This window comes from Lathamus discolor, chromosome 6 (assembly GCF_037157495.1).
Source record: "Lathamus discolor isolate bLatDis1 chromosome 6, bLatDis1.hap1, whole genome shotgun sequence".
Lineage (NCBI taxonomy): Eukaryota > Metazoa > Chordata > Aves > Psittaciformes > Psittacidae > Lathamus > Lathamus discolor.
Genome location: NC_088889.1, coordinates 9,673,202 through 9,686,288, shown reverse-complemented (window position 1 = coordinate 9,686,288; position 13,087 = coordinate 9,673,202). Strand labels below are relative to the sequence as shown.

General features: G+C 39.8%; 1 protein-coding gene across 1 annotated transcript in view; it reads left to right on the top strand.

Annotated features, from left to right (window-relative positions):
* The window catches only part of SPTBN5 (spectrin beta, non-erythrocytic 5), a 95,107-nt gene that overhangs the window by 62,859 nt on the left and 19,161 nt on the right, over window positions 1-13,087 (top strand). The window contains exons 40-49 of the mRNA XM_065682870.1: window positions 235-353; window positions 997-1,111; window positions 2,552-2,665; window positions 4,113-4,234; window positions 4,872-5,034; window positions 6,915-7,103; window positions 8,133-8,210; window positions 9,645-9,817; window positions 10,862-10,952; window positions 11,778-11,924. Coding sequence (XP_065538942.1) covers window positions 235-353; window positions 997-1,111; window positions 2,552-2,665; window positions 4,113-4,234; window positions 4,872-5,034; window positions 6,915-7,103; window positions 8,133-8,210; window positions 9,645-9,817; window positions 10,862-10,952; window positions 11,778-11,924 — 1,311 coding nt within the window. The remainder of the gene's footprint in view (window positions 1-234; window positions 354-996; window positions 1,112-2,551; window positions 2,666-4,112; window positions 4,235-4,871; window positions 5,035-6,914; window positions 7,104-8,132; window positions 8,211-9,644; window positions 9,818-10,861; window positions 10,953-11,777; window positions 11,925-13,087) is intronic.

Here is a 13,087-nt window from a genome sequence, read left to right as displayed (position 1 = left end):
GTCAAGACCTAGATCTTTGTTGTATCTATATTCATTAGTATTCTTTCTTGCCCTTACTGTCTTTTCATCAGGGACTGGCAAGACTAGCAGCTGTAGTAGAGCAAACCTCTATGTCTGAAATGCTCGATAGTGAGGTGAAACTCTTGCTTGTTGCTGTTGGGTTTTTTCCCTCAGTGGAAAACTCAGTCACAAGCATTTTGAACACATACCTTTGTTACTTTTCTCACTTTACAGGAGATGACAGTGGATGATGCTCACATCAGGGCTATCAACGCCCTGGCCATGAAACTGGAGAGGCAGAACAAGGAAGAAACAAAAACAATATATGAGCGCCGGAAGCAGCTCAATGAGAAGTGAGTCTGCTTTTAAAGTTTCTCTGTAAAGTGAAAGCAAGAAGGGAAGATTAGATATCTTGGGCTGGGATAAATGGAGGAATTGACATGTATTTTCTTCTTTAACACCAGGACTACCAAACATCAGACACTGGAGCTGTCTTTCAAGGCTCTCAGAGCAGTTGGCTGGAAGGATTTCTAATCCAGCAGGATCAAAGTCATGTTTCTAGCCTTCCAGACATACATGCTGCTTCATGTCACCTTGCACATTAGATTCATGAAGCTAAGACACTTCCATCTATTCATATGGTTGTCCTTGTGAAGTGCATATTGCTTTTGCTACTTCACAGCCACTAGCTAAGAACCAAAAGCATGAAGATTGGGATTGTGAGATTATTGAGAATTTAAGGAAACTGTATCAGTACTTTTTAGGTTTTAGCCTCCATATCATCCTGAAAACTTGGAATACATATAACCACATAGCCTTGTCAGGCTAATGCTTTATCACTGTGATGTGTCCCCTATTGTGGTGCATAAGGGATCAATATGTAAGGTAGCTCAGAAATCCTGTATTTTTACTTAGATCTCAGTGAGCATCATGAAATTCAGTTGTGGAAATCCTCACCTCTGAAATACGCCTCTAAAATATTCTTTTCAATAAAAGGTGGAACAGTTTCCATGGTAACCTGAATGCATACAGGAAGAAGTTAGAGGGAGCCCTAGAGATTCATGCTTTAATTAGAGAAATTGATGACATCACAGAGAGAATTATTGAGAAGGTAAGTCCATGGATTTTGTTCATTGAAATGGGGAAAGGTTCTGTTTTGCCAGCAATGATCAACCCTGGCATTTTGATAGTTGTCTGTGTATCAAGTTTGTACGAACGCTGAAATGTCATTAAACACTGCAGATGTCCTCTTAGAATCATAGAATAGAATCATAGAATCATAGAGTAGTTAGGGTTGGAAAGGACCTCAAGATCATCTAGTTCCAACCCCCCTGCCATGGACAGGGACACCTCACACTAAACCATCCCACACAAGGCTTCATCCAACCTGGCCTTGAACACCGCCAGGGATGGAGCACTCACAACCTCCCTGGGCAACCGATTCCAGTGTCTCAGCACCCTAACAGGAAAGAATTTCCTCCTTATATCCAATATCCAATTTAAACTTCCTCTTGAAGATGAGGTAAATCATCCTCCAGCAGTGACTCCTTCTTTCCCCTAACTGTAAGGAGAATTAGACAAGTAATGGAGCTGCAGCATCTTTACATTTGTAAACATCTCCATTTAGTCTAATAAATCCTTCCATAAGAAAGGAACACAGCAAGATGCAAAAAGCAGGATACAAATCTAAGAAGCTAAGAGACTAATGACTATTTTTTTGCCATGTTACTGACACAGGCTTGCATCTCCTTCAGAGGCTGTTGAGCCAATTAGCAACTTCTAGTGCTCCAAATTCAAAGCTAGTTCTTTCAACAGTAGCTTGCATCTCTCCCTGCTGTGCAATGGAGACATACGAAACATGTAACTTCTTCAAAAATTTGTACAAAAAATCTTATTCAATTCAGAAAACTGAAGTAAAAATATCTATCCTGAATTATAAGTTTGAGACTAACAGAAGAAAAAGGCTATATAAAAATGTGTTATTTCTTCCACATAACTAAGAATATTCATTTGATTACGAGTTAGTAGTCAGATACATAGTGGTAATACTTCAGTTACAAGGCAGTTGGTTTGAAATTTTTGTAACAACTTTTATGAATTTATTTCTTCATTGTAAAAGATTGCATTTTTGGTAGGATTCTGAGGGTCAATTTTATTTTCCATATTTTCATAAAACACACCTGAAAATTTTTGTGCCACAGTTTAATGGGAAATATTTGGTTGTTTCGGTGTATGGAAAAAAGGGAAAAGAAAGACTGAGACATGCAGGGAAGCATTCCTGTCTGGTTTATATGTGAATAACCAGAGACCCCTTAAGTAAGATTTTGACTCTTGGAAGAGTTGTGAATTTTTGTTTGATCTCTGTAAAGAGTACAGACAAGGTGCCCTATTTATATTTTGAAAGAGAGTAAGAACATTCAGATGGCAATGCAAAGGGGTGAAGGGGGAGACTATTAAGAAAAAATTAGAAATAAATTAATTAAGAAAGAATTAAGATATGACCCTTTTGCTTTTTGTCATCTTCATCTGCACATCCTACTGCCCCCTCCAGAGTGTACTCATACAAGCACTGGATTATGGGAAAGATGTGGAAACTGTGGAAAACCTGATTCGAAGACATGAAGAGATGGAGAGAGAAATCAGTGTTATCAAGTCCAAAATGGAGGTAAGAAGTGGGAAAGTAGAAAGCATACTGTAGAACGGTTCATTTTTGCTTCTTGGAACCATGATGCACAGGTCAGATTGACTGTTTAGATTCATTAGTATAAATTGCACTGCAATGCAAACACAACACAGATTTCTTCTCAGTTAAAATACTGTGCTTCTTAATTGTACTTTATCATATCAAATGCTATTTTTCCTGCTGCATCAAATCTGAGAAGTCCCTTTTTAATATGATGGCTGATTCTCTGGCCCTCGCCTACAAGCCAGATTAGACTGTCATATATTTTGGAAAGTGAGGAATTTAAATGTTAACTTTCCATCTTTCCCCCAGTTTCTGTACTGACTTGAATCGAAGTCACAACTTAATGTTTAGAACTAAAATGCAAAACCCACAGTGCATGTAGCTTTCTGACATAGACCTCAAACCCCAAAATCTTAGGGTATAACTGACTGATCAGCTCTGGGTTTTTTTAAATGGCCAGTTTGGACCATTTAGGACTAATCTTGAGTTCCTATATAATTGCATGGTTTTAATAAGAAGAATTCTTTTCAGTTTAGCCATAGTAGAAATCCTATAACAATCTCTCACGGTTTTCACTGTTGGCCAGAGTGTTAAGCCTTTTCACATAGAAAATACTTTTGCAAATTTCCTCTGAGCTTTTTCTTCACAATAGTATGCAAATAGTGGCAAAATGTGTGATACCTTCACACATTGTGACTTTGTTAGGTAATTCTCACATGAAACGTGGGTGATTACTAGTCAGCATTCCACAGATAGCATTAACAAGGCTCTCTGGGGGAGTGTTGCATGGAAACAGAAAGATGAGCAAAGTTTGGGATTTTTTTGATGCTGTCACAAACACCATGTGCAAAGTATAATATCTGTACTTTTCTTATGGATTAAAACCAGCCCGGCATATTCTCTTTTCTGCATAATTAAAATTCTCCATTTTCACTGATCTGATGAAGTTTTAAAAGAAAGATACCAACTTTCAGTCTGGGCTTCATTACTGTTGATCGGGCTGTCTTAAGGAAAACAGCATCAACTAGAAGTCTATACTGAAAGTAGTGTTTTGATGCTGCTGTTAACTGAAATAAATACAAATGATTTTTTAGTCTTCTGCTGAAAGGCAAATCTGGTGGCTTCTGACATATTTTCATGGCTTTTATAAGATTAAGTTAGTAGAGGTTACTTCATTTTCCTGGATGTTTGCCCCTGTTCTGCAATTTCTAAATTGTAAATTAACATTTGTGCATGTGAAGCAACACACACATCTCCTTCTTCACATGGATGATTGCCTGCAAATGCATATGTATATTTTGTGCACATACCAAATCCCTTTGTGTATTTTGTTTTTGCAATTTAAGTGCCTGCTTTTGAAAACTGGGACCTTAAAATGAACTTATGCATTTGGCATAAAGTCACCCCACTATAAATCTCTTTGCAGCCATTGCAATTGGAATCTTTCCGCCTTTCCACAAGGAATCCATCCATAAATGACAAACTGACTATGAAGCAACAGGAGATGAAAAACAATTGGCTACAACTCCAGGAACAGGCCAAACAAAGGTAAAGAGTTCTAGTGGTCTGTATATCTCTCAGCAGGAGCAAAGCTGCTCCCAGAGTCTCAAATCTACTTGCTAGGGTCCTTTAAAAAGTTTTCAAGGATCCTTTACGAAGTTTATACAGACAGCCAAGACACCTGCATTGGAACAAGAGTGACTCAGTATAAGTTCCAGTGATGTGACTTTGGGAAAACTTACATAATGAATTTGTGCCTTATCCCACTAAATAATGTTACTATAATGCCTCCAGACTACCAAATTAAATCTATTATGAAGCCCCTGTGAAAGATTTATTTTTGGATGGCTCTAGAAGATCATTTTTTTCTTGAATCTTTCCAAAACAAGAAAGGCTTGTGCCTGAGGTCTAATTGTTACTGGAAGCAATGGCTATGAAGGGTTTTTTACCTTTCTTTTCCCAATGAACTGATGTAGAAAATAAGGTAAGCATGTTGTCTCCAAGGCAGTGTGCATCTCCTTTGATTTTGGTTTAACTTGAGCACTGTCAGGAGCTGTAAGGAAAAAGTATGAGGCTTGAATTGACTTCATTTGGATTCTAAGGATACCTTCCTCTGCAGATGGGGAGGGAGAGGCAACTAGGTAATTTTGTGTTGGATGATGCTGAACTGCACATTGTGTGGCAGGAAGGAGAAACTGGCAGCCTCATATAAGTGGCAGAAGTTTAACTTGGAGACGAAGGAGATTCTAGACTGGACCCAAAACATCAGAGGTCTAATGGAAACAGGGGGGCTTCCTAAAAGCGCAAATGAAGCGGAAAGCATGATTGAGGAGCACCAGGAGAGAAAGGCAAGTATCACTATTGCTTCCAATTGCACATACTGGGAAACTTTGGGAATTAATTGCTGCAGACACAGCAGAATTTTGCTGCGTGCCATGTCAAGAACATGGTGAAGACTGTTTTCAGTGGTGGGCTGGGGACAGAAGTCACCTACATATTGACAGAACTCTATCCCATGGGCTCTTTGGCAGCTCATATCTCTGCAAAAAGTCTCAGAAAGTCCCCTTAGCTCTCACCTATATTTCTGTCCAACCCTGTAGCTAAAAAGCTGGTTCAGTATCAAGGCATGCTCACTGCCAATCTCTTTATTTGGATTGCCAGAAATTTAATGCCAGTTAATTCTAGTTTTGAGTTAGATTTTGTCATGCAAAATCCATTAGCCTTAGAGGAAAATAAAAACTGCAATTCGTCTCACACAGGGCAGTAAATTACCATTGGAGGGTACTGCACATTCAGTTCTGAAACACTTCATAACCCAGTACTAATTACCACGCAACCTTTTGGTGGCTGATTTGACCACCAAATTTAGTAGATTTTCTGAAAGGAGGGATGTTGTTAATTAATCTTAGAAAAAAGTTATTTTTTCACTTTTTTCCCAAGCATCATGGCTGTCTTCCAGATGTTGTGTTACCTTTCCTTTGCAGTTATGTTCCTTTTTCTACAAATCACGTTCCCAGAATCATGACTGATATCCAGTGCTTTCTGGGTCCCATTATTAGCACAGTTTCTAGATTCTGATTCACTTTCTAGTATGAAGTACCTCTAGTATGAAGTCCCCTCCTTTTTCAGTCTTCTATTTTAACAGTGCTCTCTTATGCCATATATTTCACAATGTTTTTGCTAACAATGCTTTGTCACAATAAACATACCCCAAAACACTGAGACGGTGTTCCCCAAAGTTAGATGATAGCAAGATCTAAGTCTTTAATATCTGTTGGTAAAGGAGGCCAAATAGCTGTAAGGAGATAGTCACACAGAAAAGGGCAAATCCAAGCAATATGTTATTTTGTGTTGGCTTGACTAAACTAAAATTATAGACAGGGCAAGAAAAATGGAAGGGTTTTTTTCATTCAGGTTAGTGTCTCAAACCTGAGAGGAGAGACTAGAGTTGAACACAAGGTGCTAATCTGAATTAAAAACCATAATCATGGATATCAGCTGAGTTATCTATGATTGGGCAACACCACCCCCAAAAAAAGCCCTTAAAATGCCAGTTCTGACTTCAGATATTTTAATAGTAAATGTCATAGCTTTCAAGGTTAATGAGTTAATGCATGATATTGTTTCAGTGCATGGTTACTTTTCATTTCAAATTGTTCATATTAGGAATTCCACATTCACTTTGCAGGGGTCATAGGAGCTTGTAATTCTTTCACCTTCAGGATTCAGTATGTATATGTCTCATGCCTCAGACCAGGTGCAAAAATTTAATGTGTTTCATTTTAACATCACAAACTAAAGTAAAACCATGTCTTTAAACTAATGATCTGATGCAAACTTATTTGGCAGTAGAAGAAGAATTCTAAGCACTGTTTCTCATAGAACCACCTTTATGCAGGAAGATTGGAGCGGGGCAATACAGATACTATAGATGTTCAAAACTGTATTCATTTATATTCAAGCATTTTCTAATCCGTTTCTAATTTAATCACAATTTTGATTTGTAGAAGACCAGTTGTTCCTAGAGCAATAAAGTCATTTATTGTCCACATTTATTTTCTCTTAGGCAATTCTACGCTGTTTTAGTAACATAGCTCAAAGATGAGTGATTTTCCATACAAATATTTGTGTTGGAAAGTAACAGCCCATATTCTTCCCCTTAAGGCTTGTATTCTGAATAACTGGTGTCCCGTAAACCCTTGACATCAACCTTGGTAATATATTTTAGGAGGAGATTGAAGCACGGGTGGAAAGATTCAACTCTCTCAGTAATTATGGTCAAGAGCTTGCCAATTCCGGTCACTATGCAACCCCTGAGATTCACCAGTCTCTCTCCAGACTACAACAAGCCTGGTCTGAATTGATCCAAGCATGGCAGGAGCAATACATAAAATTGTTTCAGGCACAAGAGTTACAGGTGAGTACAGAGATGTTCAAGGAAGAATGCAGATGCCACTGACAGCGTTCCTTGCTATAAACAGCAAATTTATAAGGTAGCATAATGAAAGATACACTAATAATACCCAGTATTTCATGTGTAGTTTGCCAGTTTCCAGAAGGCATGCCGAAAGCCAACCACATCTAGTGGTGGCAGGACTTCTAGAAATTGTACCTTTGCAAATCAAAGAGATTTCTGTGGAATATGTGCTCATGTTTTTCAAAGGCTACAAAACTTCGCAGAATTTGGTCAAACCCTCATGCAGCTAGCAAAAGGAACACACTTACAATGGAGCATCACTGCTCTACCAAATTCTATAACTTCCCCTAAAGACATGGAGGTAGGCAAGTATATAAAAAAAAAAATCTGAATTAAAATTGAGCATGGACAGAAAAGTGTATTTTTCCCTGGCTTTTTTTCTAAGTAAAGAACTGTTTTGGCTGCAGTTTCCAGAAATACTTCCCTGTAACAGTCCGTCTCACTTACAAAATTTCTGCTCAAAAGGCTTGTTGGCAGAAGTTAGAAATAACTGAAACGGAGATTTTACAACAGGGAATGTCAAGTATCTCAAATAACAGCTGGTGCTGCCAGTCCCATCTAAAAAGCTTCATATATTTGAGAACTTCAACCATGTGGTAAAGGCTGCTTTCATGCTTCTTTACGTACTACATTCTACTTATTTCAGGCCATGTTAGAGTCCTTTATACTGGCCAGTTACACAATAACTACAGCTCTCCACACTATTAGCAAGCAAGCTACAAATAATTGTATTGTGTCTTACGTCTTAGACAAAAAGAAATAATCATATTATAATGGAGAAAGTAAGACAGTAACAGTAATAATGGTTACACATGTGGGTTTTATAGCATCTAATGCCAATTGCCATCTAGCACTATGCAGTTAATTTTTGGAATAGCCCTGGAAGCTTGTTTTTCACAGTGTACTCTGCCGAAGTCAAGTTTGCCCCTGTTTTATACCATGTTTATGGCTGTTTTTTTTCCTATACAGAAATTCTATGGCTACGTGGAACAGACTGAGAGCTGGCTCAGCAGCAAAGAGGCTTTCCTAGCTAATGAGGACTTAGGGGTAGGTGCTCCAGGAAACTACAATTTTCTCTGCAATCAATCTGGAAGAAAGAGAACTATGAAGCATGATGATGTGCTCTGAACCTGCATGTGATCCTTCTCCTCCTGAAGTTACTGCTCCATCTTGTTGATGGTTTAGGATTAGATTTCTTTCCTTGGTACTTTACCCAGGATAAGATTCTCAGCTCCAAGAGTACCGAAACAGTCCAACTACTCCAATTATAGCAGGAAAATAAGTGCATCTCTCTCTGACTGGTCATGTATAACCCAACTGCATTTGCCATCAGTGCACAAGTCATCACTGTTGTCACTGCTGACATACCCAGTGTAGCTTTAAATTACCTACCTCAGGTACCAATAACACTGCAATAGCTGAAACCACAGACTGTTTCATGGGTTGCAAAAGCTATGCAGGATGCTGGATATACATTCTGATGCTTAGCTTACCCTGTAACTTGTATAGGTAGCACTACCAAATTAGTTATCTCCGAAGGAGCTACAATTACATTTGAGTTCAGTATAGACATAATTGGTACAAATGCTATTAAAAACATATAATGCTAGTGGCTGGAGTCAGTCTCTGATATTTTAAGCCTGCAGGTATATGTTTACAGTCCCTGCACTGAAGTATGTGATACTTAAAAGGAACCACCCATTTTACAGTCCTATTTAGCTCAGCAATGTACAGAGAATGCTCTATTCTTGTACTTTCCCTTCCAGTGACACATGCAAGTACCCAGAAGTTTGTAACTTTTTCTGACCTGCTTGATGTGAGCTTTATTGCTTCCTTTAGAATAGTGGGAAAGCAATGTTTATTGTGCTAACATTTTGACACCACAGATTCTAAAATTAAAAGTGCAGAGGGGTGCTGAAAAGAGAACTCTGAGTCATTAAGCTTGGGATTCACAAATGTCACGAGAAGTCAAGTTCTTTTTCTCTCCAGATTAACTATAATGTCAGACTCCAGTCCTCAAAATCAAATCTGGATCTGAGCTCTTCCAAATTCCATGGGTTGAAACCAAGGCTCTAATTTTAATCTCTTTCTGTGACATATTTGTTCACTTAACTCAGATCTCAGTTTGGCATCCCACATTTGCTTCCAAAATAGCATCTGTCTTAAAATTGATTTAGCATTAGGAGCTGATGCTTTAACTTTCGAGAAGTTGTATGCTCTATGCAGTAGAATAATACACAGGAGAAGCTAAGCATCCAGCAGTTACTTCAGTTTTGACCCTGAAATAATGGCCTCAGACTGTGCATAGAACATTATTTAGGCACCGAGTCTGAGATTAAATTCCAGTAAAATTCAAAGACCAACAAATATTCTTGACAGCTTGCAAATGTGGGGTAAATGTCATTTAGCTTCTGGATTATCAGTGCAGTGGATGGAAAAACTCTGACTGAAAGCAGCTTCCCTTTGTTGAATCCTATCCAGGACTCAGTGTCTAGTGTGGAGAGCCTGCAGCGGAAACACACTCAGTTTGAAAAAGCCCTGGAAGCTCAGATGGAGAAAATTGATGAGATGGCTTCATTTGCTCAGCAGCTAATGCAGAACAAGCATTACGACACAGAAAACATCGCCAACAGATGCCAGGCTGTTCTGAGGAGGTGAAATCAAACCCTTCCCATGTCAACCATCCATCCTTTTTGCAATCAGACTCTCTGCCTGTAATTAAGATCTTTAAATTATATAAGAGAACCATAAACTAGTTTGTATTTACTCAACGTTGCACTTTGCACTATAGTCTTGCCAAATCGGCCTGAGGTCTACTCAATATTTCAGCAGGAGTTTTCCAAAATATATTGAAGTGGAGAGGGAGCAGGGTTCAGAAAAAGAGGCAGTTTTCCTGTAATTCTGTATCCTGGTCTCGCCTTAGGGACAGTGCTGCAAACAAAAGACAGGCCTGCTGTGCCATTAAATACTTCATTATCATTGAATACCATCCATAAAGGTCATTTGCTACACAACTGCTCTAATGGGGTAGGTCTTAAAGCCCTGCTCAAATTACCCATCAGGCCATTTGCAATTTTTCTGACTAGGTTTTGCCCTTTCACATGAATTACTTTACTTCTTGTAGCATATTGCATATTCATCTTAAATGCTGACAGTACAAGCAGTTGTATCCAGTGCTATGGTAGATGGAAAGATACATGTAAAATGTATACAAAGAAACTGCAGATCCCTTATGATTGAAGTGAACATATGAATTTATTAATATGATCAAACTAGCTCATGTCTGCAAGAACATGAATGAAGTGCTGCAGAACCACATTTGGAAACAGATGGACGAATGGTGCAGCTTTGATTTATCATGACTAAAACCATCATACTCACAGGCTTTCCATATAAGAAACATGCTACATTTACGTTCTCTTGTACCCTGAAAGACAGTAATGGTGATTCCTAGAAGCAGAAAACATAATACATAATTTGTGTGTACTTTAAACATACCTATCTGCTAGTAATCCTTCCTATAGTGTCCTGAGCATCTTCTCTGACTGTCCAAATCATGTGAGGCTCCATATTATGAACATTTCTCTCTTAGAGAATGGAGAGTTAGATCATGTGTGTTTTAGGGATGAAAATTGAAACCCCAAGTCCTATCTAATTCACTCTGTGGCTTTTACTTCACACATCTGTCTTCAACTCAGGAAAGAAAAACTGCTGGAGAATGCTGCTGCTCGCAGACATCTGCTAGAGGAATCAAGGCTTCTGCAGAAGTTGCTGAAGAATTCCTTTGAGGTACAATTACACAGCATTCCTGGTAGTCTGGTTTCTTAAAACATACTGCACTGCATAGATCTGAAACCCTGAAGGGATTCACTGTGAGAAAAATCAAGGAACTGACTCTGGAATGAACTGTACTGGAAAAGATAAGAGTGAAGGGATATTTTTCAGCTTTCAAGTCACAGCTTCCCTCCAGTGACCAGATGAAAGATGTACTGTGCATTGGAACTTCTTTACTGTAAGAGTGACAGAGCACTGGAACAGGTTGCCCAGGGGGGTTGTGGAGTCTCCTACACTGGAGATATTCAAGGCCCGCCTGGACAAGTTCCTGTGTGATGTACTGTAGGTTACCCTGCTCTTGCAGGGGGGTTGGACTAGATGATCTTTTGAGGTCCCTTCCAACCCTTGGGATTCTGTGATTCTGTGACACCAGCAGAATGCAGAAGAAATTGCATTAAAAGGGAGTGTGCTGCCATTTTAAAACTCATGGGAAGAGACAAATTAGTTATTTTCTTGTGGGGTACTGACAGTAGGTTAGAAACAGGGAGATAATTGCCTTTCTCACCCATGAACACATGTATAACACATGTATACATGCACACATGTGCCCATGCACTATCTCATGGAGATAGCCCCCTTTCCAGTTAACAGTGCTGGCAAACAGATTAAAGGGTGACTTCATTAAGGAGGACCACAGGGAAGCAGGACTTCAGAACGGCAACTCATTTGTGTCCTCACTCAGTAGTCCCATGGTTTATATATATTAGAGGAGAGCCCGGCAGGTTGGAGCTGAAGAAACACTGAGCTTCTTGTTTGCTTTCATTCTTTCCCCTCACAAAGGTGGCTGCCTGGATCAATGAGAAGAATAGCATTGCCCAGGATGATAGCTGGAAGGATCCAAGCAATCTGCAGACCAAACTGCTGAAGCACCAGACTTTCCAAGCAGAGGTCATGGCCAACAGAAATCGCCTGGACTCCATCAAATCTGTGAGAGAACTGGGGTTGATGGCAAGGGTGGGCAACTGGCATGAGACACTGCAGGCAGCCAGAGTCACAGTGACCTTAAACAGGTGAGGGGGAACTGCTGTCCCCTCACTGACAGTGTGCACATTGACTGTGAAACTTACCCTTTTAGTCCATCAAGCATTTTCTGTTCCCATTGGTTCCTTTCAACTTTTCTCTTATTGTTTGGTGTGAGCTTACTGCCTATATTCACTGTGCACACAATGGAAAGAGATGGCTGCTTTCAGTGAAACATTAAATCCACTGACTGTCGTGGTTTAAACAAAGTCACCCATAAATCATACAGTCGCTCTCTCATTCCCCCCTGCTTCTTGCCCTCCCCCTACTCCTGGAGGGATGGAGAGGAGAATCGAAAAGAATGCAACTCCCACGGGTTGAGATAAGAACAGTTTGGTAACTAAGGTATAACACAGATCACTGCTGCTACCGCCAATAACAACAATGGTAAAGGAAATAACAAGAGGAAAGAATACAACACCTCAACACCAGCCGACCAATAACTCGCCCCACTCCCCACAGCCAAGCACCGACCGATACCTTCTCCAACCCTGCAGTCCCTAGCACTTCCGGGTAACTCCCAGTTACATCCTGGCCATGACGTGCTGTGGTATGGAATACCTCTTTGGTCAGTTTGGGTCAGGTGTCCTGTCTCTGCTTCCTCCCTGCCTCCCCTCCTCCCTGGCAGAGCATGAGGCTCAGAAAGTCCTTGGCCAGACCAAACATTTGGGCAGCAACTGAAAACATGGGCGTTATCAGCACTGTTCCCAGGCCAAAAAATCAAAACACAGCACTGTACTAGCTACTAAGAAGGAGAAAAATGACTGCTACTGCTGAACCCAGGACACTGACTTTAGAGACTTCTCGCTGGAGTGAATGCCACTTTGGAGGTGCACACATTTCTTTCCAGCAGGGAACTAGCTGATTGGATGCACAACTTTAGCAAGTCAGATAAGATTTATCCAACAAAAAGGATCAAGAAGAGTTTTCAAGTGTTGCCTATGCAGAGACATGCTTGTAGGAGAGATATGAGGGAAGTCTGACAAGCTTTGTCAGATACTTGGCAGAAGCTGTGATCAGATGATGAGTTTGGAAGGACAGACTGTTACATGTTTATTAACCTTATTTTC